General features: G+C 44.3%; 1 protein-coding gene across 1 annotated transcript in view; it reads right to left on the minus strand.

Annotated features, from left to right (window-relative positions):
• Positions 1-23,764, minus strand: part of SLC28A3 (solute carrier family 28 member 3) — a gene marked incomplete at both ends in the record, with an annotated part of 116,320 nt that overhangs the window by 11,525 nt on the left and 81,031 nt on the right. Inside the window, 8 exons of the mRNA XM_080709002.1 lie at positions 310-440; positions 3,327-3,452; positions 6,239-6,319; positions 8,027-8,107; positions 11,032-11,109; positions 11,823-11,936; positions 19,613-19,757; positions 22,382-22,571. Of these exons, the coding sequence (XP_080565128.1) occupies positions 310-440; positions 3,327-3,452; positions 6,239-6,319; positions 8,027-8,107; positions 11,032-11,109; positions 11,823-11,936; positions 19,613-19,757; positions 22,382-22,571 (946 nt within the window). The remainder of the gene's footprint in view (positions 1-309; positions 441-3,326; positions 3,453-6,238; positions 6,320-8,026; positions 8,108-11,031; positions 11,110-11,822; positions 11,937-19,612; positions 19,758-22,381; positions 22,572-23,764) is intronic.

Raw genomic sequence — 23,764 nt, forward strand, 5'->3', positions numbered from 1 at the left:
AGACCAGACCAACCAACCAACCAACCAACCAAACAAACAAACAAACAACTCTATGCTATATTTAGAATAAAATACCCTTACAGTGAACAGCTAAGGAAATATATTCACATCCAGGTGTTTAGAAAGGCTTTCCTGGAGTGTTGAAGCAATATGTTTTCAGTCGATTCTAAATAGTCACCGGGAAATTAAATGTATTTTAATAGCACAGTTCACTGTGCTTTCCTGCTATCCTGTTTTTGCTGTGTTTTGAGTTTGGACTCCCCCACCCCAGCTGGCGTTGTTGTTAATTAGGTGACATGTTCCACTTACCCATTTTCCATTTTCATGGCATTCTTGAGGGTTATTTTAGGCTTTTCTGTTTCAGGCCAGAATAGTTTAGCAACAGCCAACGATGCGGGCGCTGACATGACTGAAGCCGTCAGCAGGTGGGTGGACGAAACCTGTGAGTGCAGAAGGAGGCAAGCAGACGGGCTGAGCCTCGTCCTCGTGCTCAGACTGTGGTCCGAAGCCACGAGGGAAGGGGTGTGTGGGGCAGACTCGATGCCAGGAAATGATGCTCCCGAGGAGGTTGGAAGAGCTGCTTTGTTCAATGCGCCCCGTCTTGGCATCACCTTGCGAGTCCGAGGGCTAAGGAAGGGCCGGGCGTGGTGGCGCACGCTTGTTATCCCCGGGCTTGGGAGGCGGAGACGGGAGGATCGCGCAGGTTCGAAGCCAGCCGCGCTGGCTTAAGAGACCCTGTTTCCAAATAAAAATATAAAATAGGTCTGGGAGTGTAGCCCGGAGGTAGAAGGGTTCGACCACCAAAAAAAAAAAAAAAAAAAAAAAAAAAACAAACAAAAAAAACAAAACAAAAAACAAACAAAACAAAACAAAACAAAACCACGAAGCCCAAATCTGCTCAAAATGTGCGCATGCTTGTAATCCCAGCATTTGGGAGGCTGAGACAGGGGAATCACGGTTTGTGGACAGCCTCAGCTACTTAGTGAGGCCCTTTGCAACTCAGTGAGACCCTGTTTCAAAATAAGAATAAAAAATAGGGCTAGGGGTGTAGCTCAGAGGTAGAATGCCCCTGGGTTCCATCCCCAGTACTGGGGGGGAAAAAAAAATCTGCTCATTTCCAAAGCTAATTAATACCGCACTGTAAGGACTTCCCAAGAGGACCCTCAAACTCTCTGTGGTCTGTGTGAATACACAAACAGTCCTTAATGCCCATATTTCATTACAGCATTCATTTAGGTAGGGGTATCTGGAGCTGGGCGTGGTGGTGCATGCTTGTAATTCCAGGATTTGGGAGCCTAAGACAGGAGGATTGCAGGTTTGAGGCCAATCTCAGCAACTTAGTGAGACCCTTAGCAACTTAGATCTTGTTTCAAAATAAAAAATATAAAGGACTCCTGGTCCAGTGGAGAAGGGACCTCCCTTCCCCCTCTCTTTGGCTGTTCTGAAGTCTTCTTCGGTGCCTTTACACAATCTTCATTTACCTGGAGTCCCTTGAATTTGAAAATGGTCTGTTTTCCCCATGGCTGGTCTATTCCTCCCCTCCCCATTCCACACACATCATCTCCGGACTCACTTTCCTTACATGATCAGAGTCCCAGGATCACTGCTGCCCTCCCCCTCCCACAGCGGGGCAGGGACAGCACCTGCGACCCCTTGCACCGTGTCCTCTGCAGTTTCTCCTCTCTCCATACCAATGGCTCTCCCGGGCCTGGCTGGAGTGAAGCTCGCTGGAAGAAATCCTGGTCTCCCGAGCCACAAGGTGGACAGAGCATCAGTAAATTTCTCCGCTGGGGCTGTGTCGATGCACGGCTTATAAACCTATGCTTGGGGACCTACACGCAGCCCTCAAACTTGGCTCCACGCTGGAATCTGAGGAGTTTTAGGAAAACACTAATGGATGGGTCTCATCCCAAATACACTCTGTCTTAATCACCCTGCATATGGGCCTGGGATTTAGGGCCTTTAAAAATTCCCAGGTGAGCCGGGCGTGGTGGCGCATGCTTGTCATCCCTGCGCTTGGGAGGCAGAGACAGGAGGATCGTGCTGGTTCGGAGCCAGCCTTGCTGGCTTAAGAGACCCTGTTTCCAAATTAAAAAAAAAATATAAAATAGGTCTGGGAGTGTAGCCTGGTGGTAGAAGGGCTTCCAGGAACCCCAGTACCACCAAAAAAAAAAAAAAAAAAAAAAAAAATTCCCAGGTGATTCCAATATGCAATAAGGTTTGAGAACCACCGTTGTAGGTCAGGGGCCACAAATCTTCTTCGTCAAGGGCCAGAGAGGAGATATTTTTGGTTTTTGGTCACAAACACTCAAATCTATTATCATGAAAACTGCCAAAGACAAAGAAGGGGGGCAACTAGTTTCCAATAAAACTTTATTTACAAAAACAAGTGATGATTTGGACGTGACCATGGGCCGTTGTTGGCTGACGCCTATTCAGAGCATCTCGACTATAGCAGTAATCATTTGTAATTTTTTTCTCCATAGGTTTAAATTCCAGCTAGAGTAACTTTACTAATGATTTTATTCTGATTTATTATTGGACATAATTCAGATTTATTTTATTTACTTGTTTGGTTTTTGCAGTATTGAGGATTAAACCCAGGGGCATTCTACCTCTGTACTACACCCCCTGGCCCTATTTTTTTTTTTTTTATTCCTTATTTAGAAACAGGGTGTCACAAAGTTGCTAAGTAGCCGAGGCTGGCTGCGAACCTGGGATTCTCCTGTCTCAGCCTCCCAAGTACTGGGATTACAAGCGTGCTCCACCACGTCTGTCCATAATTCACATTTAGGTGGCGGAAACATCAACATGAAAATCTCTAACTTTTTGCAGTGACCGCTTTTAAATGCCAAAGCAACAATGACCAATTTTTACCATACCAGAAAAAAGGTCTCCCCCCCTTTTTGAAACTGGGAATTCAACCCAGTCTACTACCTCCAAGCGACCACCCCATCCCTATTTTACTTTTTATTTTATTTCACTTTGCAGTATGGGGGATTGAATTCAGGGACATTTAATCTCCAAGATACACTCCCCAGCCCTATTTTTTTTCTTTATTTTGAAACAGGGTCTAAGTTATGAGGCAAGGGGCTCAGTTGAGGCTGGTCTCAAACCTGCGATCCTCCTGTCTCAGCCTCCCAAGTGGTAGGATTACAGGCATGTGCCAACCCACCTGGCCTCCACACCTGGCCTCCACACCTGGCCTCCACACCTGGCTTTCTTTTCCACCAGCAATGAGAAAGCAAAAAAGGAAAGAAAGGAAGACCAATGACAAAGAAAGAAGAACTTGAATTTTGCATAAATTAACTCTAAAACATTCTTACTCCAAAAGAGATGTAGGCGCCTAAGACGCTTCCGGCAATCGTAGAGAAGCCAGCCGTCATGATGGCGTGGAGTTCCGACTTGGTGATGTGCGGTAAGTATGGTCGTACCAGCAGTGGAGACTCCGTCTGGAGGCAGAGAACGGTGACTAGATTAAATATTACCTTCAGAATCTTAGGAGTGTGTGTCAACAATCTACTCGACATTTCATCCCCTAAAACAGTAGATCTAAGAGTGACCTTGGACCAGCTCTGCTAGCCTCACCTGGACTCAGAAATTCAAATTTCCAAATCTCCAATGTACTGTATCAGGAACTCTAGGCATGGTGCCAGCAATGTGTGTTTTAACAGTCCTTCCAAGTGATACTGGGGATTGAGCAGAGAGAGGAACAGTCTACCTGTGAGCCGTACCCCACCCTACCCCCACCCCTATTTTATTTTTTATTTGGAAACAGGGTCTCACTAAGTTGCTGAGGCTGGCCTCCCGCCTGAGAGCCTCCTGTCTCAAGCCTCCCATGTCCTGGGATTATAGGCTGTGCCACCATGCCTGGCCCTTCCAAGTGATTCTGCTGCGTCTCAAGAGAGGGCACACTATCTCGAGAGCCCACTCCATCAATATCCGGCCATGGGTAAATCTTACAGTTCTGAGGCTAGTTATACAGGGCCCTCTGCCTATTCTAGGAGTGGACTCTACGCACGTTTCTAAGAGTTGGCCCAGTGGCCTGGGGATTCCTAAGCCATTGTGATCTTCCATATCCAGCATCCTCTTGATAGACTCAACCTGTCTTCTGAGACCTCAGGGAAAGAGGGCAAAAGTCTAAAACAATGATCAGCGACTCCAAGCCAGGTGCCCTCAGGCCCTTTTTTAACTGAGGGTCAAAGAGCCCCTCTGCCAGTTGGAAAGGAACCGGTGAGAGGGTGGGGCATGCTCGAGTCGCACCGAGGAGGGCAGGCAGCCAGGCGAGGCTCGCTCCTCATCAGCCGGGGCTGGACTTTTAGCATATTCTGTGTCAAATTGAGCACCACAGACATGCATGTGCAGGCTGGGCGTGGTGGTGCACGCTTGTAATGCCAGCATTCGGGAGGCTGAGACAGGAGGATCGCGGTTCACAGATAGCCTCAGCTTCTACTTAGTGAGGCCCTTTGCAACTCAGTGAGACCCTGTTTCAAAATAAAGAGTAAAAAAAAAAAAAATAGGGCTGGGGGTGTAGCCCCTAGGTTCCATCCCCAGTGCTGCAAAGGAGGATAAAAAAAGAAAGCACATGAGGAATTTCAGTTTTCTAATTATTCTGTATCACTGAATGCACTGAGCCTTAATTTTTAAGCTAAATAGGAACCCAATGCATGAGCTTTCTTCTCCTGCAGATAGAACACCCAAGATGGTGCCCTAGCCAGGCGTGGTGGCGCACGCTTGTAATCCTAGTGCTTGGGAGGCTGAGACAGGAGGATCGCACAGGTTCAGCGCCAGCCTCAGCTACTTAGTGAGGCTCTCAGCAACCTAGTGAGACCCTGTTTCCAAATAAAGTATAAAATAGGTCTGGGAGTATAGCCTTGAGGTAGAAAAGTCCCTGAGTTCCACCCCCAGTACCATAAAAAAAAAAATTAAGAGATGTTTCCTTAATTAGTTCTGAGAGATTTTGATTATAATTATTATACTTCAACTTCTAGAGAAGGAACTTTGCCCTCTCGCCCCCCACTAAGGACAGCTCCAGGCCAGCGAGCTTCCCAAGAAGGCTCAGCCTGGAGTGGCTGCAGGCCTGGGACGCGGAGCCCTGTGTTTGTCTGGTCCCTGGGTTTGGGACAGTGGTGCTGACAAATGCCGACTCGGCTTCATCCCTGTGATGCCCCTCTCCTCCAGCTCTGTATCCCAAGTGACCAGGAGCCTGTTAACATTTTTGAGGGACTTTTCTTGGTATCAGATTTTTTGTTTAAAGGGACTTCAGGCAAAAGAGCATCCATCTCTGTGATGGGAGAGGGGGGTGAAAATTTGGAGCCTGAAGATGTATCTTGGATGAGAAGAAAAAAACCTAAAAGCATCTTTGTTCAGGCTCAGCTAAGACAGACAGCTGGCCAGTTCAGACAAGTTGAGAATAAGTGTTTATGGAGCTGCATGGTCCTTGGTGCAAAGCCTTCGAGGTCTCCTTCATGGCCGTGGGCATGGTGGTATAGAACGGGAGGCTGTGGTATAGAACGGGAAGCTTGCAGCTTCGACACAGTGAAATCCTTTTAAGGGGAAGAGCAACTGGCCTTTGAAGAGTTGACCAGAGACCTCAGCAATTCAACTGACTCAGAGAAGATTTGCTGAGAATTCATATATGAAAAGCCCAATGCTTTAAATAAAGTGATTCAACTTTTCTTCTGTCCACAAACTTTTAAGAAACTAATTCTATATCAGTGTACCCAGACACCTAGGAATAAGTCTCCTCTCCCCCTCCTCCTCCTCCTCCTCCTCCTCCTCCTCCTCCTCCTCCTCCTCCTTAATCTCTCTCTCTCTCTCTCTCTCTCTCTCTCTCTCTCTCTCTCTCTCTCTCTGGAATCTGGACACTGCCAATAGTAGAAATTTCAGCCGGCTGTGGTGGCACACGCTTGTAATCCTGGCATTTGGGAGGCCGAGACAGGAGGATCACGGTTTGTGGACAGCCTCAGCTACTTAGTGAGGCCCTCTGCAACTCAGTGAGACCCGGTTTCAAAATAAAGAATAAAAAATAGGGCAGGGGGTGTAGCTCGGAGGTCAGATGTCTCTGGGTTCCATCCCCAAATCCGCAAACAAAACAAAACAAAATAGTAGAAATTTCCTATTTTATACCCTTCTCTCTACACTAAAAGAAATGACTACACCATGATATCTTATTCTGTGTTTTGGAAAGAGACTATCCGTTTAAGCAGGGGGTTTGCTTTTTGATATCACAACTTACTTGTCCAACAAATATATTGCCTGCAGCAACCACAGACTCAATAGGAGAAGAGCCCATAGTCATGAGCATTACCCATCCGACCTACAAGGAAGAAAGGGATGAAGTCAGCGAGGAGCCACTTGTATCAATGACGAGTTTCAAAGCAGAGGCAGGAATCTTTAAACAGGAGCCAAATGTTGGCCAGTTGGTGATGGTGCTGAACACAGTCGCCCCGCAGAGCAGGCTGGTCAAATCCCTCTACTCGAGTGCTATGTCTGAGCCATCATTCATACTTTTGAACACTATACAAATGGACTTCTATAGGTAATAAATGATAATTGCTGACACTCATGGCGGGCTTTTCTGCCTTCTGGGTATAGTTGTAAGCCTTTGACCTGGATAATTCATTTACTCTTAATTCTTTGAAGTAGGTCCTATAATTATGCCCATTTTATAGAGAAGGAGACCAAAGCACTGGACAGTAGTTTTGTCAGAGGTCACCCAGTGGTGAGTAGTGGGGTGTAGTTGAAGTTGCATTCTCTCTACTTGGTTCAGATGGACATGGTATCTGGGTCCCACTTTTGGGCTAGCTTTTTGTGATAGTTTTGATTGGAGTGTCCCCAAAAGGTCCATATGTTAAAGGCTTGGTCCCCGGTCTGTGGCAGGACTGGGAGATGGTGAAAACTTTAGGAGGTGGAGCCTAGTGGGAGGTCTTGGGTGGAGGGGGCTGTGCAGTTGACGGGGATTGTGAGGCCCCAGGCTCCTCCCTTTCCCTTCACATCTTGGCCATCAGGGGAGCATCTCTGTCCCACTAGGCACTCTCTCATCGCAGGCCCAAAACTACCAGGGTGAATTAATTATGGACTGAAACCTCCAAATCTGGGAATCGAAACAAACCTTTCCTCTTGGTAAGTTGATTGTCTCAGATATTTATTATAGTAATGGGAAACTGACTAATATACCTTTCAACCAGAGACTGTGGTACCCATCTCGGGTGGGGGCTTCCAGCTGCATTCTTTCTCCTATCTTTTTTTCACTCATGCTTACACATGAGGTAATAATTCTGAATGCTTATACTAACAACCAGAAAATTATGAACCCTAGAGCCCTAGCTGTTGTGCTTCTGAACTCTGCTGGTGTTTTGGTTGCCCTCGCCCTCTCTTTCTGTTTCTATATTTTGCTTTATTTACGGGGACCAGAGAAGAGTTTGGGCTGTCCCCCAAGCCTGCATGCACCACTCTGTGCTCATGTGCATGCAAACTAGCTGACAAATTTTCTGGTTTTCTGATCTAACATGTGGGTAGGAGTCAGTTGCTGAAGCAGCAGTAATGAGATTAACCTTTTTATTTAAAAAAACGTGTCCTTAAAAAACTCCTCCAGGGTGAAAAGCACTTCTCCTTCCTGCTTTTGTTTCTCTGGCAACTCCAAGGCCATGTGGACCCGCTCTGGTCCCCTCCCGAAGGCAGACAGTGCCTGTGCAGGGCATGGTGTGTGTGGCCGCGAGAAGGGACGACCTGGCAGGGATCTGACCTCAACGGCTTGGCCAAGGAAGTAACCGCTACTGTTTCATAGATACCCAGTGGGCGAATCATCAAAGCCCTGGTAGAAGTCCCTGAGATCAAACTTCCTCTGCAGATGGATTTGGGGGTTTGAATGTAAACGCTTGGGTGGTAGGTAGTGGAGATGAATCTTTGTAAGAAGAGAAAAGGAGAAGAGGCCTTTGGCAGTGCTTGGATAAAAGACATCTAGGACTTTGTACGTGAGATAATCAGCTCTGCACCTGCACCCAGCCCCTCCCAGCCGCGGTACCTTTCTGATGATCCACTGCATCAGTCCTAGGTAGTAGAGCATAGACATCACCGTGCTGAAGAAGACCACGATCGGCAGGACCTGGGCGGAGGGGCGGGAGGCCTGGGTCAGCGCGGCCCAGTGACCGCCGTGTGTTCACAGCCTCCTCGTGCCTCCTTTCTCCACCACAGGCATCCTGACTACTGCCACTCCTCTGGAGTTAGACTGCACTTGTTTGCAGTCAGCATCCTGCTCTGCAGTCTCTCTCCCTTTTTCTTTTGGCATCAGGAATTGAACCCAGGGTATTATACTGCTGAGCTATACTCCAAGTCTTCATTCATTCATTTATTCATTCATTCATCTAAACAGGGTCTCACTAAGTTGCTCAGGCTGGCCTCAAACCTGCAACCCTCCTGTCTCAGCCTCCTGAGTGTTGGCATGTGCTAGTGTATCCAGCTAGTCTCTTATTCTAATTTCTTTTGGACAGGCTTGAGTATTGAAATGGATTGAATGTGTCCCTCCAAAGTTCAGGTGTTGCAACTTAACCCCCAAATTTATGTTACTGGTGTTTGGAGGTGGGGTTTGGGGGAAGCGATTTGGGCTAGACGAGGTCGTGAATGTGATTCGCCATGAGGGCGGTAGTGGCGCTCTCTCTAAGAGGAGGGGAGGTCCCGGCTGGCTCGCTTACTATCTTGCCATGTGATTCCCTCTGCCACATTACCATGCCCCAGAAATGTCCTTGCCCATGCCGACACCTTGATATTGGACTTCCCAGCCTCAGAACCGTGAGCTAATTGTACCTTTTATTCTTTAAAACTTATCCAGCCTTAGGGATTTTGTTATAGCAAGAGAAAGTCAACTAAGGCAAGTGTAGTTTGTAGAAAATGTGACTTTTTTCCTGTGATGGGCTTTTCTTACTCAGAGAAAGAATATGTTTTGGGGAGAGGATTTGTAATGACTCTCAACAAATGAAAAACACTGGCAAATATTCTTATTATTCTGGAGCTGCTGGGAATGGTGGCACATGCTAGTAATCACAGTACTTGGGGGGCTGAGACAGGAGGATCACAAGTTCGAGGCCAGCCTTAGCAACTTAATAAGACCCTGTTTCAAAATTAAATAAATAAATAAATAATTGTAAAAAATAATAAAAATAAATAAAAGCTTGGAGGTAGAACACCCCTGGATTCAATCACCAGTACTAAATGTATATGTGCATATGTATGTATATATGTATACCTAGATATGAATATATTTTTGAATATATATATTCTTACTGTCCTGGTATTAAAGAGACAGCAGCTTCACCACTCGTTAGCAGAGTATCCTGGGTCCAGATGAACCGTGAGCCGCCGCAGATCGCTATTTGTGGTAGCTACGTGGAACAGACAAAGCACGGCTGCTGCTTCTACAGCGCCCCTGTTAGAGTACACTCTTTCTTTCAGCTCTGGAAATTACTTGACCCATAGATTCTTTGACCATTAGGAAAGGGTTTACATTTTGGAGACCGGCTTAGTTCTGTGTTACAGAAGGTCGTATTTTCTTAGATCCTGTTTTTCCAGTGCTGTCTGGGAACATTCACTGCACCTGCCTTTCTGCAGGGAGCAGCTCCCACCTGCCCAGACCACACACAGCTGCCCACTGGCCCCTGGTCTACTGTTCCCCAGCTCAACCGCCCGAGATGAGCTGCCACCGGAGGAACAGCATGACCAGGGACAATCTGTACAGGGTCTAATTTAGAACAACCTATTAATAATCTATATTGAGACATTTTGTACCAGGCTCAGCACTCTCTCTCTACAGGCCTCTTATTAGCTTTAATGGGTAGGCAGAGTGTTCTTGAAAGCTTGAGGGACTTAAACAGACTCACCCAGGGATTCTGCATTGGCAGGGAAAAAAGAGACAACTCCCCAGGGGGATGAGGGACAACAGGTTGGAAGATGCCCATGTAGTCTGGGTAGCAAGTTACTACCTCCTTGTGACTTTTTCCAATTCTGAATTCAAGAGGTATGAGCATATCTCTCTCTCACTCTATAAACACTTGGCCTTTTAGATAAAGGCTGACTTATCTCAGCACAAAAGCATCCTATCAGAGTTTTAGAAAAGATTCAGACTTTGATCTGATCATGGCATATTGTATACATGTATTCGAATGTCGTGAATATGAACAATTTTTATGTGTTAATAAAGGCGTATTTTTTTTTAAAACAGCCAACAGCGAACGATGGCCTAATGGAAGCCAGGGTAATTTGGAGGTAAATTTGGAGTCTCTAAGGGAGAAAGTGTAGAAATGTAGAAATAATAATGCCACAAAAAAAGAAAGCTGACGGACAACCCAAATATACCTTTCTGACTCAGAAGAGTATATCTAGGGACTTCCCTAGAACTTTCTGGGGCTTATGGGAACCTTGGGAGAAAACAGACTGTGCCTGGGCAGAGGCCAGACTTTCTTCTCTGTAAAATAATATCCTTCTTTTGATTAGGAGAAGGCCCAGGCTTTGGGCTTGCTTGGGCAGAGGCTGTGCTGAAGGAGAGATGAGAAGGATTTAGCATGAATATGGCTCTGGAAGAGCATGGGTTGCTAGAGTCGACCAATTTAGTTCCAATTTGCCTGGGACTAAAGGGTTTCCCAAGTGCGGAGCCATCTACTGGCCCTGGACCTGGAAGCCGTTGGGGACCACAAGCCTATTCATTGTTGGGCACATAATATTGTTTTCCCTGAAACCCCAGATATTATTACCCCAATAGGATTTTTCGGGCAATGTTACAAAACCCCCCTCACCAACCCCCCCTCCCAATATCTAAGTATTTCTAACCTCCTCTAGATGTTCCCCTAATGCTCTACAGAAGCGACACAGTGAAACGTGGGCAGCCCATGGCCTTCACCGTAAATAAAAAAGGGTGGTGACGCTGCACGCCTACCTTCCGCCCGGCAAGCAGACCCCTGGTTTTGAGTTCAATTCTATCTGAACATCTACAAAGACCGAGAAGATGCTGAAAAGACAGTGACTACGTAGAAAATTTACCTTAAATGCAAAGAAGTGGTCTGTGTATTTCTCACCAAAGACAAATATTGCACCAGCATCCGTGTACCCCAGAAAAGTCTGAGTTGGAGAAAGAAAAGGAGAATTACATCCAGCGAAGTGGTGTCTACAAGCTTCAGGAGCACCAGGCTCTGAGCAAACTCTCTGGATGGGAGTTTGTTCACAGGTTCTTGTTCTTAGCTTTACTCCTCCAAGGGACGGCATGGAAGTGTGTTTTTGAATTAGAGCTGTGTACAGACGGTACAAGGGTGGCTGTGGTTACCACGAATGCAAAAGAACCCCTTTTCTCTGGGAAACCATCTCAGAAGTGTGACACCCATTGGGCAGGGTGACCGGGCCATCAGGGACAGGCAAGTGATGCAATAGGTGGTATAAATAAGGGGCAGACATCACAAACTAGACAGATTAATGTAATCCACGTAAACAAGCTTTGTCTGATAATCACAGGTTTCCAGGTAGGTGATACTGTCTCATGGGAAGCGCTAGAATGAAACACAGGATCCATAAAAAAACTCAAATTTGTTTCCCTGCATCTTCACTTTATTTGCTTAAAGAAGGTAGATTTCTGGGGTGGACACTTATTTTTTTTTTTTCTTCTGGAAAGGAGGCATTAAGTCAAGTAAGTGTCAGGAACCTCTGCTGTAACTCATGCTATGGAACTAAGATTTGGGTCAAATACCGCAGACGTAGAAACCTGTTTCTGATATGTCTTGAAGACTATATCCGAATGTTAAAAGCACCCTAAAGCAACAGCGTCCTTTTAAACCACTTACCTGAACTTGCCTGCCCAACCAATCAAAAGCAACAAATCCAGGATGAGTCCTTAGAATTAAGAGCCCAAGAAGAAATTGTAACCCAATTCCCCAGAAGACAGGTCTCCAGTAAACCTGTGAGGAAAGATTGAGATGTTATCTAAGGAAATTAATGCCAACCCCAGAATAAATGTTAAAAAGATCACTGTCTTCTCTGGAAGCATTCTTTTTTTTTTTTATTTATTCATTTATTTGGCATTGGGGTTGAACCAGGGGCATCCTATTGCCGAGCTATACCCCTTGCCCTTTTAATTTTTTTTTTTTTTGCTTTGTATTTCTTCTATTTATTTTTTTATTTTTTTCATATTTATTTTTAATTGGTGCACTGTATTCATACATCATAGTGGGATACATACTTTTGTAGACATACATGCACACATTGCCCAGTCAGCCCCCACCCGATCCCCACCCCGTTCCCTCCCTATCCCCCCCTCCTATGCTTGGCTTAGTAGTTGACATCTAGTATTATAGCAATTTATCCAAAATTAAAAATGATAATCTCACATAACAGTTTCATTTGTCTGATACCAAGCTTTTGATGACTTAAAGATAACATTTCAATATTTCTTTTTGCTTTCTTTCTTACCAGAGAATCTATTTTTTTCTATTTTTTAGGTGAAACTATCATATATTTATATATTTATTTTTCAGAAAAAAAATCTATCCTAATATGGAATATGGACTCTAGGTACCCACATCGATCTTGAAAAAGAACAAAGCTAGAAGATATATATTTTCTGATTTCAAACCATATAAAGCTACAATAATTGAAACAGTGTAGTACTATTCTAAAGGCAGATATATAAACCACTGGAGTTAAATAAAAGCCTAGAGCTAAATTCTTCCCTATATTGTCAAGTTATTTTTGACAAGGTTTCCACGAACATTTGGTGGTGGAAATAATAATCTTTTAACTAAATATTGTTGAAAAATAATACTTACATGGAAAAGAATAAAATTGGACCCTTACCTAATCCCATATACAAATATTAACTCAAAATAGATAAAAGACCTAAATATAAATCTTAAGACTATAAACTTTTAGGAGAAAATCTGGGTCATAAAACCTCACAACATTGAAATTGGCAGTGATTTCTTGGTTATGATTTCAATGGCACAGGCAACAGAAGAGTATACAAACTCCCTAAAAAATAAAAAACATATTGTATATCCAAAGACAATGTAAACAGAGTTAACAGTTACTAATAGAATGGGATAAAATATTTCCAAATGCTATATCTGAAGGTATATTAATATTCCAACTAGAAATCCTAAAAATTAACAACAATAAAGGCAAACAATACCCTTTAGAGATAGGTAACAGACTAACATAAATAATGAATCTCCACAGATAACCAATCTTAGTTGTCTGTTGGATGGAAACTCTTGTTTCTCTGGTTCTGGTGTGTGTTACCTATTTCTTCTTTGTAGTTAATCTCTTTGAGTATTTTCTCTAGTGCTGGTTTTGAAGACATAAATTCCTTCAGTTTCTGTTTGTCATGGAAGCTTCTTATTTCTCCATCTAATTTGATAGAAAGTTTTGCTGGGTAGGAAATTTTTGGCTGGAAGTTGTTTTCTTTCAAAATTGGGAATATGTTACTCCAAGCCCTTCTGGCTCTCATAACTTGGCTTGGGAAGTCTGGAGTGATTCTAATTGGTTTGCCTCTGAATGTCACTTGGCCCTTTGCTTTTGTTGCCTTTAAGATTCTCTGCTTGGCTTCCACATTGGTCATTTTGACAATTATGTGGTGTGGGGATCCTCTTCTCCGATCCTGTCTAAAGGGAGTTCTATAAGTTTCCTGGACCTGTGTATCGACCTCTTGCTCTATGTGTGGAAAATTTTCTGCTATTACTTCCTTGAAGAGATTGTTGATCCCTTTGGTTTCACTTTCTTTTCCCTCCTCTATACCAATTATTCTTAGGTTAGCTCTCTTAAAATGGGCCCATATTTCTTCAATATCAGATTCCTGCTGTCGGATATTTTTTCCTAGATTAGAAACTATGCGTTCATTTTTGGAATGATCATCTTTTAAGAGCAAGATTCTGTTCTCCATGTGTTCTAATCGGTTGTTTGTGCTTTGAATTGAGGCCTTTACTTCATTAATTGCATCCTTTATCTCTTTTTGGCTCTCTCTGAGTTCTTTTCGAAGCACCTCTATTATTTCTACAGTTATTTTCCTGATTTGATCTTCTAGAAATCTCTGATTTTCTGTTTTATCGGGTTCTGATGTTGTGGGGTTGTGAGCATTCATTGCTCCAGTATTATTCCTCTTTCCCATGATTTCGGAAGTTTGTGCCTTCTCTGGGTTCTTCCCTTGGGTCACTATGACTTCACTTAAGGTGCTCTGGATCTCGAGTCAGTAGTATCTCAGACCCCACTACTCCTTTACTGGGTTGTATCACAGAGTTTCCGACCCAGAGAGTCGATAGAGGCTGCTTTAGACCGTGGGGGGTGCCAGGTTGCACGTTCTCCTATGGTGTGATATCACTGCCACCGCCCCTCTCCCACTGGGTCAAGTCCCAGTGAGTACAGTACTGGGATTTCTCCGCTGTGGCCCGCAATTTGACTCACTGTTCTTGAGTACGCAGATGTAGCTGTAGTGAATTCGGTGCTGCTGCCGCCGGTGGCAATATGGTGCCGCTGCTACGCCCTCGGCTGTTGGGCTGGCGTTTTTTTTTTCTTGGTTTTGATTTCCACTCTGAATCCCTGCAGCGTGTGCTGAGTTCAGACACTGGGAGCTTTAGATGTCCTCTGCGCCGAGAAATCCCGCCTGGCTGCTCCGCAGCGGCTCCCCTCGGCTTGCTGTGGCCGTCCCGTGAATTCGCCGGCAGTATGGCACTACTGCCGCGTCTGCCGCGTCCTCGGGCGTGAGGTCTCCTCTGTGGCTCTGTTCTCAGTCTGCTTTCTCTCTGGAGCCTGGTGATTTTTTTTGTTTCTCTGGTGATGTTGTTTTCTGGCTTTGAAAGGCGCTGATTTTGTGGTAATGGATATTTGTTGTTAGCGGGGCTCTTAAGCCCCGCTTTTCTCGGTCGCCATCTTCCCGGAAGTCCTGGAAGCATTCTTGTGTGTGACCTGTGACCCATCTCTCTGGGAGGCCCAAGCAGTCAGGAACAGATAATATTGTGATGGAACTATACCTTAGAAAATTCAGAATTGTGCTTCCTCCTTTTTTTCTTTTGTGGTACTGTGGATTGAGCTCAGGGGCATTCAACCTCTGAGCTTTACCTCTAGTCCTTTTTAAAATAATAATAATAATAATATATTATATATTTTATATTATATATTATATTATAATTATTATATATTATATAATATAAAATAATAATTATTATTATCATTTTTGTGTGTGGTACTGAAGATTAAACCCAGAAGCATTCTACCTCTGAGTTACACCTTCAGCCTTATTTTATTTTTATTTTGAAACAGGGTCTCACTACTTGCTGGGACTGTTTTCCTGAACCTGTGAACCTCCTGTCTTAGCCTCTCGCCCTGCTTTTTTTATTTATTATTTTGTAACAGGGCTTCACTAAGTTGTTGTGGGTCTTGCTAAGTTACCAAGTTTGTCTCAAACCTGCAATCCTCCTGTCTCAGCCTCCCAAGTACTGGGATTGTAGGCGGGTACCACCATGCCCAGGTAAAGTTCCCTCTTTCTAAACTTGAATTTGAAACCTTCAGTCCTGGAGAAGTATATAAGCACTAACTCCTGATAAATAACTTAGAAAAAATAGTTTAAGAAGCCTCGAACTTCCGGGAAGATGGCGACCGAGAAAAGCGGGGCTTAAGAGCCCCGCTAACAACTAATCTCCATTACCACAAAATCAGCACCTTTCATAGCCAGAAAACACCATCACCAGTGAAACAAAAAAATCACCAGGCTCCAGAGAGAAAGCGGACTGAGAACAGAGCTCAGAGCCACAGAGGAGATACACCGGCCTCACGCCCGAGACCACAGCAGCAGCGCCATACTGCCGGCGGCAGCGGCGAGTTCACCGGACGGCTACAGCAAGCTGAGGTGAGCCGCTGCGAACAGCCAGGCGGGATTTCTCGCCGCAGGTAAAATCTAAAGCTCCCAGTGGCTGAGCTCAGCACACGCTGCAGGGATTCAGAGTGTAAATCAAAACCAAGAAGAAATACGCCAGTCTCCCGGCCGAGGGTGTAGCAGCGGCGCCATATTGCCACCGGCGGCAGCAGCAGAGAATTCACCGAATCTGGTACAGCTACATCTGCGTACTCAAGAACAGTGAGTCAAATTGCGGGCCCCAGAGGAGAAATCCCAGTACTGTACTCTCTGGGACTTGACCCAGTGGGGGAGGGGCGGTGGCAGAGATATCACACCATAGGAGAACGTGCAACCTGGCACCCCCCCCACAGTCTAAAGCAGCCTCTATCGACTCTCTGGGTCGGAGACTCTGTGATACAACCCAGTAAAGGAGTAGTGGGGTCTGAGATACTACTGACTCGAGATCCAGAACACCTTAAGTGAAGTCATAGTGACCCAAGGGAAGAACCCAGAGAAGGTACAAACTTCCTAAATCATGGGAAAGACGAATAATACTGGAGCAATGAATGCCCACAACCCCACAACATCAGAACCTGATAAAACAGAAAATCAGAGATTTCTAGAAGATCAAATCAGGAAAATAACTGTAGAAATAATAGAGGTGCTTCGAAAAGAACTCAGAGAGAGCCAAAAAGAGATAAAGGATGCAATTAATGAAGTAAAGGCCTCAATTCAAAGCACAAACAACCGATTAGACCACATGGAGAACAGAATCTCGTTCTTAGAAGATGATCATTCCAAAAATGAACGCATAGTTTCTAATCTAGAAAAAAAATAACCGACAGCAGGAATCTGATATTGAAGAAATATGGGCCCATTTTAAGAGAGCTAACCTAAGAATAATTGGAATAGAGGAGGGTAAAGAAAGTGAAACCAAAGGGATCAACAATCTCTTCAAGGAAGTAATAGCAGAAAATTTTCCAAACATAGAGCAAGACGTTGATACAAAGATCCAGGAAACTTATAGAACTCCCTTTAGACAGGATCAGAGAAGAGGACCCCCACGCCACATAATTGTCAAAATGACCAAGGTGGAAGCCAAGCAGAGAATCTTAAAGGCAACAAAAACAAAGGACCAGGTGACATTCAGAGGCAAACCAATTAGAATCACTCCAGACTTCCCAAACCAAGTCATGAGAGCCAGAAGGGCTTGGAGTAACATATTTCAAACTCTGAAAGAAAACAACTTCCAGCCAAAAATTTCCTACCCAGCAAAACTTTCTATCAAATTAGATGGAAAAATAAGAAGCTTCCATGACAAACAAAAACTGAAGGAATTTATATCTTCAAAACCAGCACTAGAGAAAATACTCAAAGAGATTAGCTACAAAGAAGAAATAGGTAACACACACCAGAACCAGAGAAACAAGATTTTCCATCCAACAGACAACTAACACTGGTTATCTGTGGAGATTCATTATTTATGTTAGTATTTTACCTATCTCTAAATGGTATTTTTTGCCTTTATTGTTGTTAATTTTTAGGATTTCTAGATGGAATATTAATATACCTTCAGATATAGCATTTGGAAATATTTTATCCCATTCTATTAGTAACTTTTAACTGTTTACATTGTCTTTGGATATACAATAATTTTTTTATTTTTTAGGGAGTTTGTATACTCTTCTGTTGCCTGTGCCGTTGAAATCATATCCAAGAAATCACTGCCAATTTCAATGTTGTGAGGTTTTATGACCCAGATTTTCTCCTAAAAGTTTATAGTCTTAAGATTTATATTTAGATCTTTTATCTATTTTGAGTTAATATTTGTATATGGGATTAGGTAAGGGTCCAATTTTATTCTTTTCCATGTAATTATTATGTTTCAACAATATTTAGTTAAAAGATTATTATTTCCACCACCAAATGTTCGTGGAAACCTTGTCAAAAATAACTTGACAATATAGGGAAGAATTTAGCTCTAGGCTTTTATTTAACTCCAATGGTTTATATATCTGCCTTTAGAATAGTACTACACTGTTTCAATTATTGTAGCTTTATATGGTTTGAAATCAGAAAATATATATCTTCTAGCTTTGTTCTTTTTCAAGATCGTTTTGGGTATCTAGAGTCCATTTTCCATATTAGGATAGATTTTTTTTTCTGAAAAATAAATATATAAATATATGATAGTTTCACCTAAAAAATAGAAAAAAAATATTCTCTGGTAAGAAAGAAAGTAAAAAGAAATATTGAAATGTTATCTTTAAGTCATCAAAAGCTTGGTATCAGACAAATGAAACTGTTATGTGAGATTATCATTTTTAATTTTGGATAAATTGCTATAATACTAGATGTCAACCACTAAGCCAAGCATGGGAGGGAGGGATGGGGAGAGAATGGGGTGGGGTTCGGGTGGGGGCTGACTGGGTGATGTGTGCATGTATGTCTACAAAAGTTTGTATCCCACTATAATGTATGAATACAGTGCACCAATAAAAAACAAACAAACAAAAACAAAAACAAAACAAAACAAAAAATAAATAAATAAAACCATGGAAAAAAAAAGAAGCCTCATTAAAGGAGAAAGGACCTGACTGTCCTCATCTTACTGTTAATATTAGGTAAATATATTTTCTTCTCCTGCCTGTAAAATGAAAAGGTAGAACACGACTTCTCCGTGTGTCCACGGCTTGTTGATTTGATGATTTTATAGTAAATGAAATGCAATCCTGCCTGGCTGAGGGGCTCTTGTTTCACTATAAAAGGAACCAATGACCTGTCATGGGGACCAGGATGTGCGGCAGAAATGACATTCATCTGCTTTCAGTTTTTGTGCAAAGATGAGTGTCCTGCAAAGAACTATGGGAGCAAAAGCACAGAAAAATGGAGATGTTTACCCAAACAGGGCAAACCATTTGTATCATAGCCGGTGAACGTGCTCTCAGATTAGGCTTTTTCCTTGGGTAGAGTCTTTCCGAACGCGCCATCCTGATTCCTGTGTGAGAGCTCCCAGATCTCAGAATTATTGTACATTTCATGACAGATGAGGATGAGAACTGGGCTCAATCGAGGGAAAATACTGTAGAAAGACAAATTTGGGCCGGGCGTGGTGGTGCACACTTGTAATCCCCGCGCTTGGGAGGCGGAGACAGGAGGATCGCGCAGGTTCGAAGCCAGCCACGCTGGCTTAAGAGACCCTGTTTCAAAAATATAAAATAGGTCTGGGAGTGTAGCCCGGAGGTAGAAGGGCTTCCAGAAACCCCAGTACCATCAAAAAATAATAATAATAATAATAATAATAATAAAAAAAAGAAAGAAAGACAAATTTGGGGAGTAAAAAAAAAAAAAAGCCCAAATTGCAAATGTAACTTACATAGACGGCAGGATCGAGTGTAGCATATGGGATACTTTAGAGCCTGGGAAAAGTCTGGCTTGAAAGGAGTGAGTTTTGCTCTGTGTGTGTGTCTGATGGGTGAAGGATATACATGAAGGGAAATTCTAATTTCCAGGGAAGGAATGTCTCCGGGCTGTGTGACTTGAAATTGCTGAGAATTAACCATAAGGCAGTACCAGAGAGGACTTAGAAAGTTCCAGAAGAACTTAGCGATTTCAATCACAGCAAGGGTAAGGGAAATATGGAAGAGTTAAAATTCTTTTCCAATTATTATTTTCAGCAATTTTCACCTGGGAGTGGGGTGGTGGTGGAGGAGGAAAACATAATCCCCCAAAGATCCACTTTATACTTACTCTGGTTGGGTGCTTAGAAAACAGAAATAACAGGAGGACGTACATCAGGAGCCCACCGAAGGACACCAGCTGCTGCTGACCCAGCTTGGCGGTGTCCAGGATCAGCCATAAAATGACCCCCAGGACCAGCAAGCTCCACACCACCCTAGAGAACGGAAGGGAGGCACTGGCATCACTGACGCAGCTACCGTGAAAGCTGTAACAAGGCTTCAGTTGGCAAGCATAAAACAACGCGTGCAGGGGCCACACACCCTGGCGCCGGAACGCCACACTTTCAGAGGCGCAGCAGACCCTCTGTCGTGTGGCTATAATGGCCAGTAGCCAAACGGTTAAGCAGTGTGACCCTCTCAGGCCCTTTACCAGTTCAAAGATATGTAAAGGATGCTGGGGCGGGGAAAGGGTGTTTGGAGAGGAGGTTTCTTTGAGAGAGTTAATGGCTGAGGATTTTTAGCTCACCTCCCATTTTAGAGATAGGTAAAGTGCTACATTCTTCCCTTTGTGGGAGAACTTGAAATGTGTTCTTTGCAGCTGGGGGCATCATCGGGGGATCTAAATCGGACTCCAGGCATGACCCGGCTGACCCACTGCTTGGGTGGCAGAACCGCAAAGGCTGCTGGGTGGGGTTGCACAGTCCTGATGTGTTAGGCCAAGACCATGTGCGGGAGACGAGATGCCTCAGAAAAAAAAGCCCTTCGCGATCACTGCAGGACCCGATCACAGCAGGACCCCGAGCCTGTAAGAAAGGCTCCCAGGGAGGCCTCGAGCTCAGGGTGGGAAACCTCCAGTCACAACTGCCCGGCCTTGGTCTCTCCTGGCTTCCAGGCTGGTGAGAAGCAGGTAACAGGAAGGGAAGAGAAATCGAGCCAAATCTGGGGCGGAAAGATGGGACCTTGGCAGAGCATGATTGGCACACCTGTAATTTCAGCTATTTGGAAAGCAGAGGCAGGAAGATGGGAGATTTGAGACCAGGTTGGGTAACTTATTGGGACCCAGTCTCAAAATAAAAAAGGCTGGGCTATAATTCCGTGGTAGAATGCCCCTGGGTTTAATCCTCAGTACCACAAAAGAAAAAAAATTGACGGCACCTTGGTCAAGTTCATAGTTTTCATTATTGTATGGGATGGGGCAGCTTAACATTGAAAATATATCTGTGACCACTGGAGTATTAACTAAGAGTGAACAGAGGTGTCATGGGATTTTGGCATTGTAATTCAGAGGATGGAATAGAGAGCTCCCACTGAATAAAATGGGAAGGGAGGTGGATGAAAAGAATCAAGTTGTGTTTTGATCATAATCTATGATTCATGATTTTAATTCATTGGCTACACACAGTCAAGTGCTTTTTTGGTACTGGGGATGGAACCCAGGGTCATCCTACCTCTGAGCTACACCTCCAGCCCTATTTTATTCTCTTCGTAAAATAGAGTCTCACTGAAGTTTTGGAGGGCCTCACTAAATTGCTGAGGCTGTCCTCGAACCTGCAATCCTCCTATCTCAGCCTCCCAAGTACTGGGATTACAAGTGTGCAACACCATGCCCGGCTCAGACAGTTTTTAGGGAGCAAAGCACATGGAAAGAAATGAGGGAAAATAAAAGCCTAATTGAAAAATTATTTGATTCACTGGTCAATAAAGAACTGTAGATAAAGAGATACCAGTTGATATAAATTAATCACAAATAGCTTAAAAAAGGGCTATGCTCTCACAACATTTAAAATAGCAGGAAATTTTAAGTAAAATAATCAGTAAATATAGAGAAACTATGAATTAAAAAATAAAATTGAACATACTCTATGATCCTCATTTTTGTGGATACATTTAAAAAAATCTGTATAACTTGTATAAGAAAACAGTGTTTCAAAAAATGGAAGCTCACAGGTACTGGCCTTAGAAGGCATGTGTGTCTGTTTCCTGTCCTGTGCCAGGACAGACATGACTAAACGATCACGATGTCATTCCACTGACAGGTTGAATTAAAGGCATCCTACTATGACTAACACCTCGAGTTATCCTGTGGTCTTCAGTGCTTCTCGATAGTAGGTGTCTCTCCTGTATACATAGGTGTCTCTCTTGTATAGCACATTGAAGGTTATTAAGTTAATGTCTTTTGGATGACATTTTATTATTAAGTAGCTCTCAAAATTGAGTGTTTCTACAGACACTTGAGCCCATGCCATTACCTCATTGCCTATTTGTAAAATGAAGGCATTATAATGGATTGCTCCCAAGCTGGTTTCCCATAAATAAGGAAGGCATTGTGTGTGTGTGTGTGTGTGTGTGTGTGTTAGCGCGCGTGCACACAGTACTGGGGATTGAATCCCGGGGCATTCTAACTCCAAGCTACATTCCCAGCCCTATTTTTATTTGGAAGCAGAGTCTCTGTCTAGGTTGATGCAGTCTCACTACCTGCAGGACCTGTGATCCTCCTGTCTCAACTTCCCAAGTACTGGGATTACAGGCATTTGCCACAATGCCCAGCTGAAGAAGACATTTTAGAACACTTTTTTTTTTTTTCAGTACTGGGGATGGAACCCAGGGGCAGTCTTAGCCCTTTGCTTTAATTCTTTATTTTGAAACAGGGTCTCACTGAGTTGCAAAGGGCCTCACTAAGAAGCTGAGTCTGTCCTCGAACCGTGATCCTCCTGTCTCAGCCTCCTGAATGCTGGGATTACAAGTGTGTGCCACCAGGCCCGGCTTAGAACACATTTTTGGAGGAGTGATGGAACAGTATGACACCCTCAAGGGCGGCAGGAGAAGCAATTTCACTTACCATTTCAGCCAGAACCAGTGGCTGTTCAGCAGCCTCCTGCCGGGGGACAGGAGCTCTTCCAGTCGCTGCTCATATCTGGCCATCAGGTGATCCCAGACCACAAAGAAGATGACAGCCACGGTGATCACAAAGAGAGGAAGCGCTCTGTGGAAGTTCAGCGCACAGGCGGCGATCACCAGGGCCAGGTAACCTGCCGGGAGGCAAGGGCAGTCTGTGAGCCCCAAGTCAGCTGGCCCCCGGCCTCCCTTTCCATCTGGCTCCCGCAGGGGGGCTTAGTGAAGAACCCACAGAAAGCAGGGGCGCTTCCACATGGGCACTGGCATCTCTGGGGGAGGCTTTGCTTTTTTTTTTTTTTTTAAGCCAATCTTTGTGATTCTCACCATGAGTGTCAGAAGGAACTATCCCAGGGGCTCCCCCTCCCCTAATCCCCTTCTGGCCCTCCCTAGTCCCCTACTCATTAACCCCTAAAGCTTTCCTCACAGTCACAGAACCCAAACTGCTTTTTTAAAGCACTTCCTTAGTAAGTAGTAAAGACAGGGTGAGAATCCAGTGTGATATTTGGGCAAAGATCCCTGACTTCACGCTCACCATGAAGGCCCTGCCCAGCCCCCATCCTCTGCCTCCTTCCCTCCCCATAAAAAGCCTAGGCACCTGGAGACCAGAAAGATGGGGCTTAGGGAGCTGGCCCCTCTATCTTCTTCAGGGCTGGTCTGGATGAACCTTTCCTATTCATCTATTTTTGGTTTTGGGGATTGAACTCAGGGGTATCTACCCCTGAGCTATTCCCCCAGCCCTTTTTATTTTTCACTGGAAAGAGGGCTTCACTAAGTTGCTGAGGGTCTCATGAAGTTGCTAAGGCTGGCCTTGAACCTGTGATCCTCCCGTCTCAGCCTCCAAGTACTGGGATTATGGGTGCATGCCACAGCCTCCATCTAAACCTGATTCCTTTCTACATACACTCATCTTCTGAGTATTGGTACACACACAGCGGCAGCCTGGACATTTGATTGCTAGGTTTTTGCTTATAGGCTTGAATTCTTGAATCCCAATGCTTGACTAGTGGGCCTTTTGCTTTGTACCCCCTCCCCCCCTTTAGGCTCAGCAGGTGGGCTATTATCAGAGAAAGGCAAGTATTAAAGCAACCACTGACAAAGAGGTGTTGATTTTCCTGTTTGCAGCTCAGATTTGACCTCAGCCAGAAGGGGAAGACAGACTTACTGACAGGCTAAGCCTCAGTCTAAGGAAGAGGGCTGGACCATGCTGCTTCAGAGCAGCAGATTCCAGGATGGGAAGGTTTCTTATTCCTAAAGGTCAACAAGCAACAGCCTGCAAGTTCAGTGTGGCTTGCCTCCTTGCTTGGCAGGTGGCAAGTACGACTGCGTT

This window comes from Muscardinus avellanarius (genome assembly GCF_963383645.1).
Source record: "Muscardinus avellanarius genome assembly, chromosome: 13".
NCBI lineage: Eukaryota > Metazoa > Chordata > Mammalia > Rodentia > Gliridae > Muscardinus > Muscardinus avellanarius.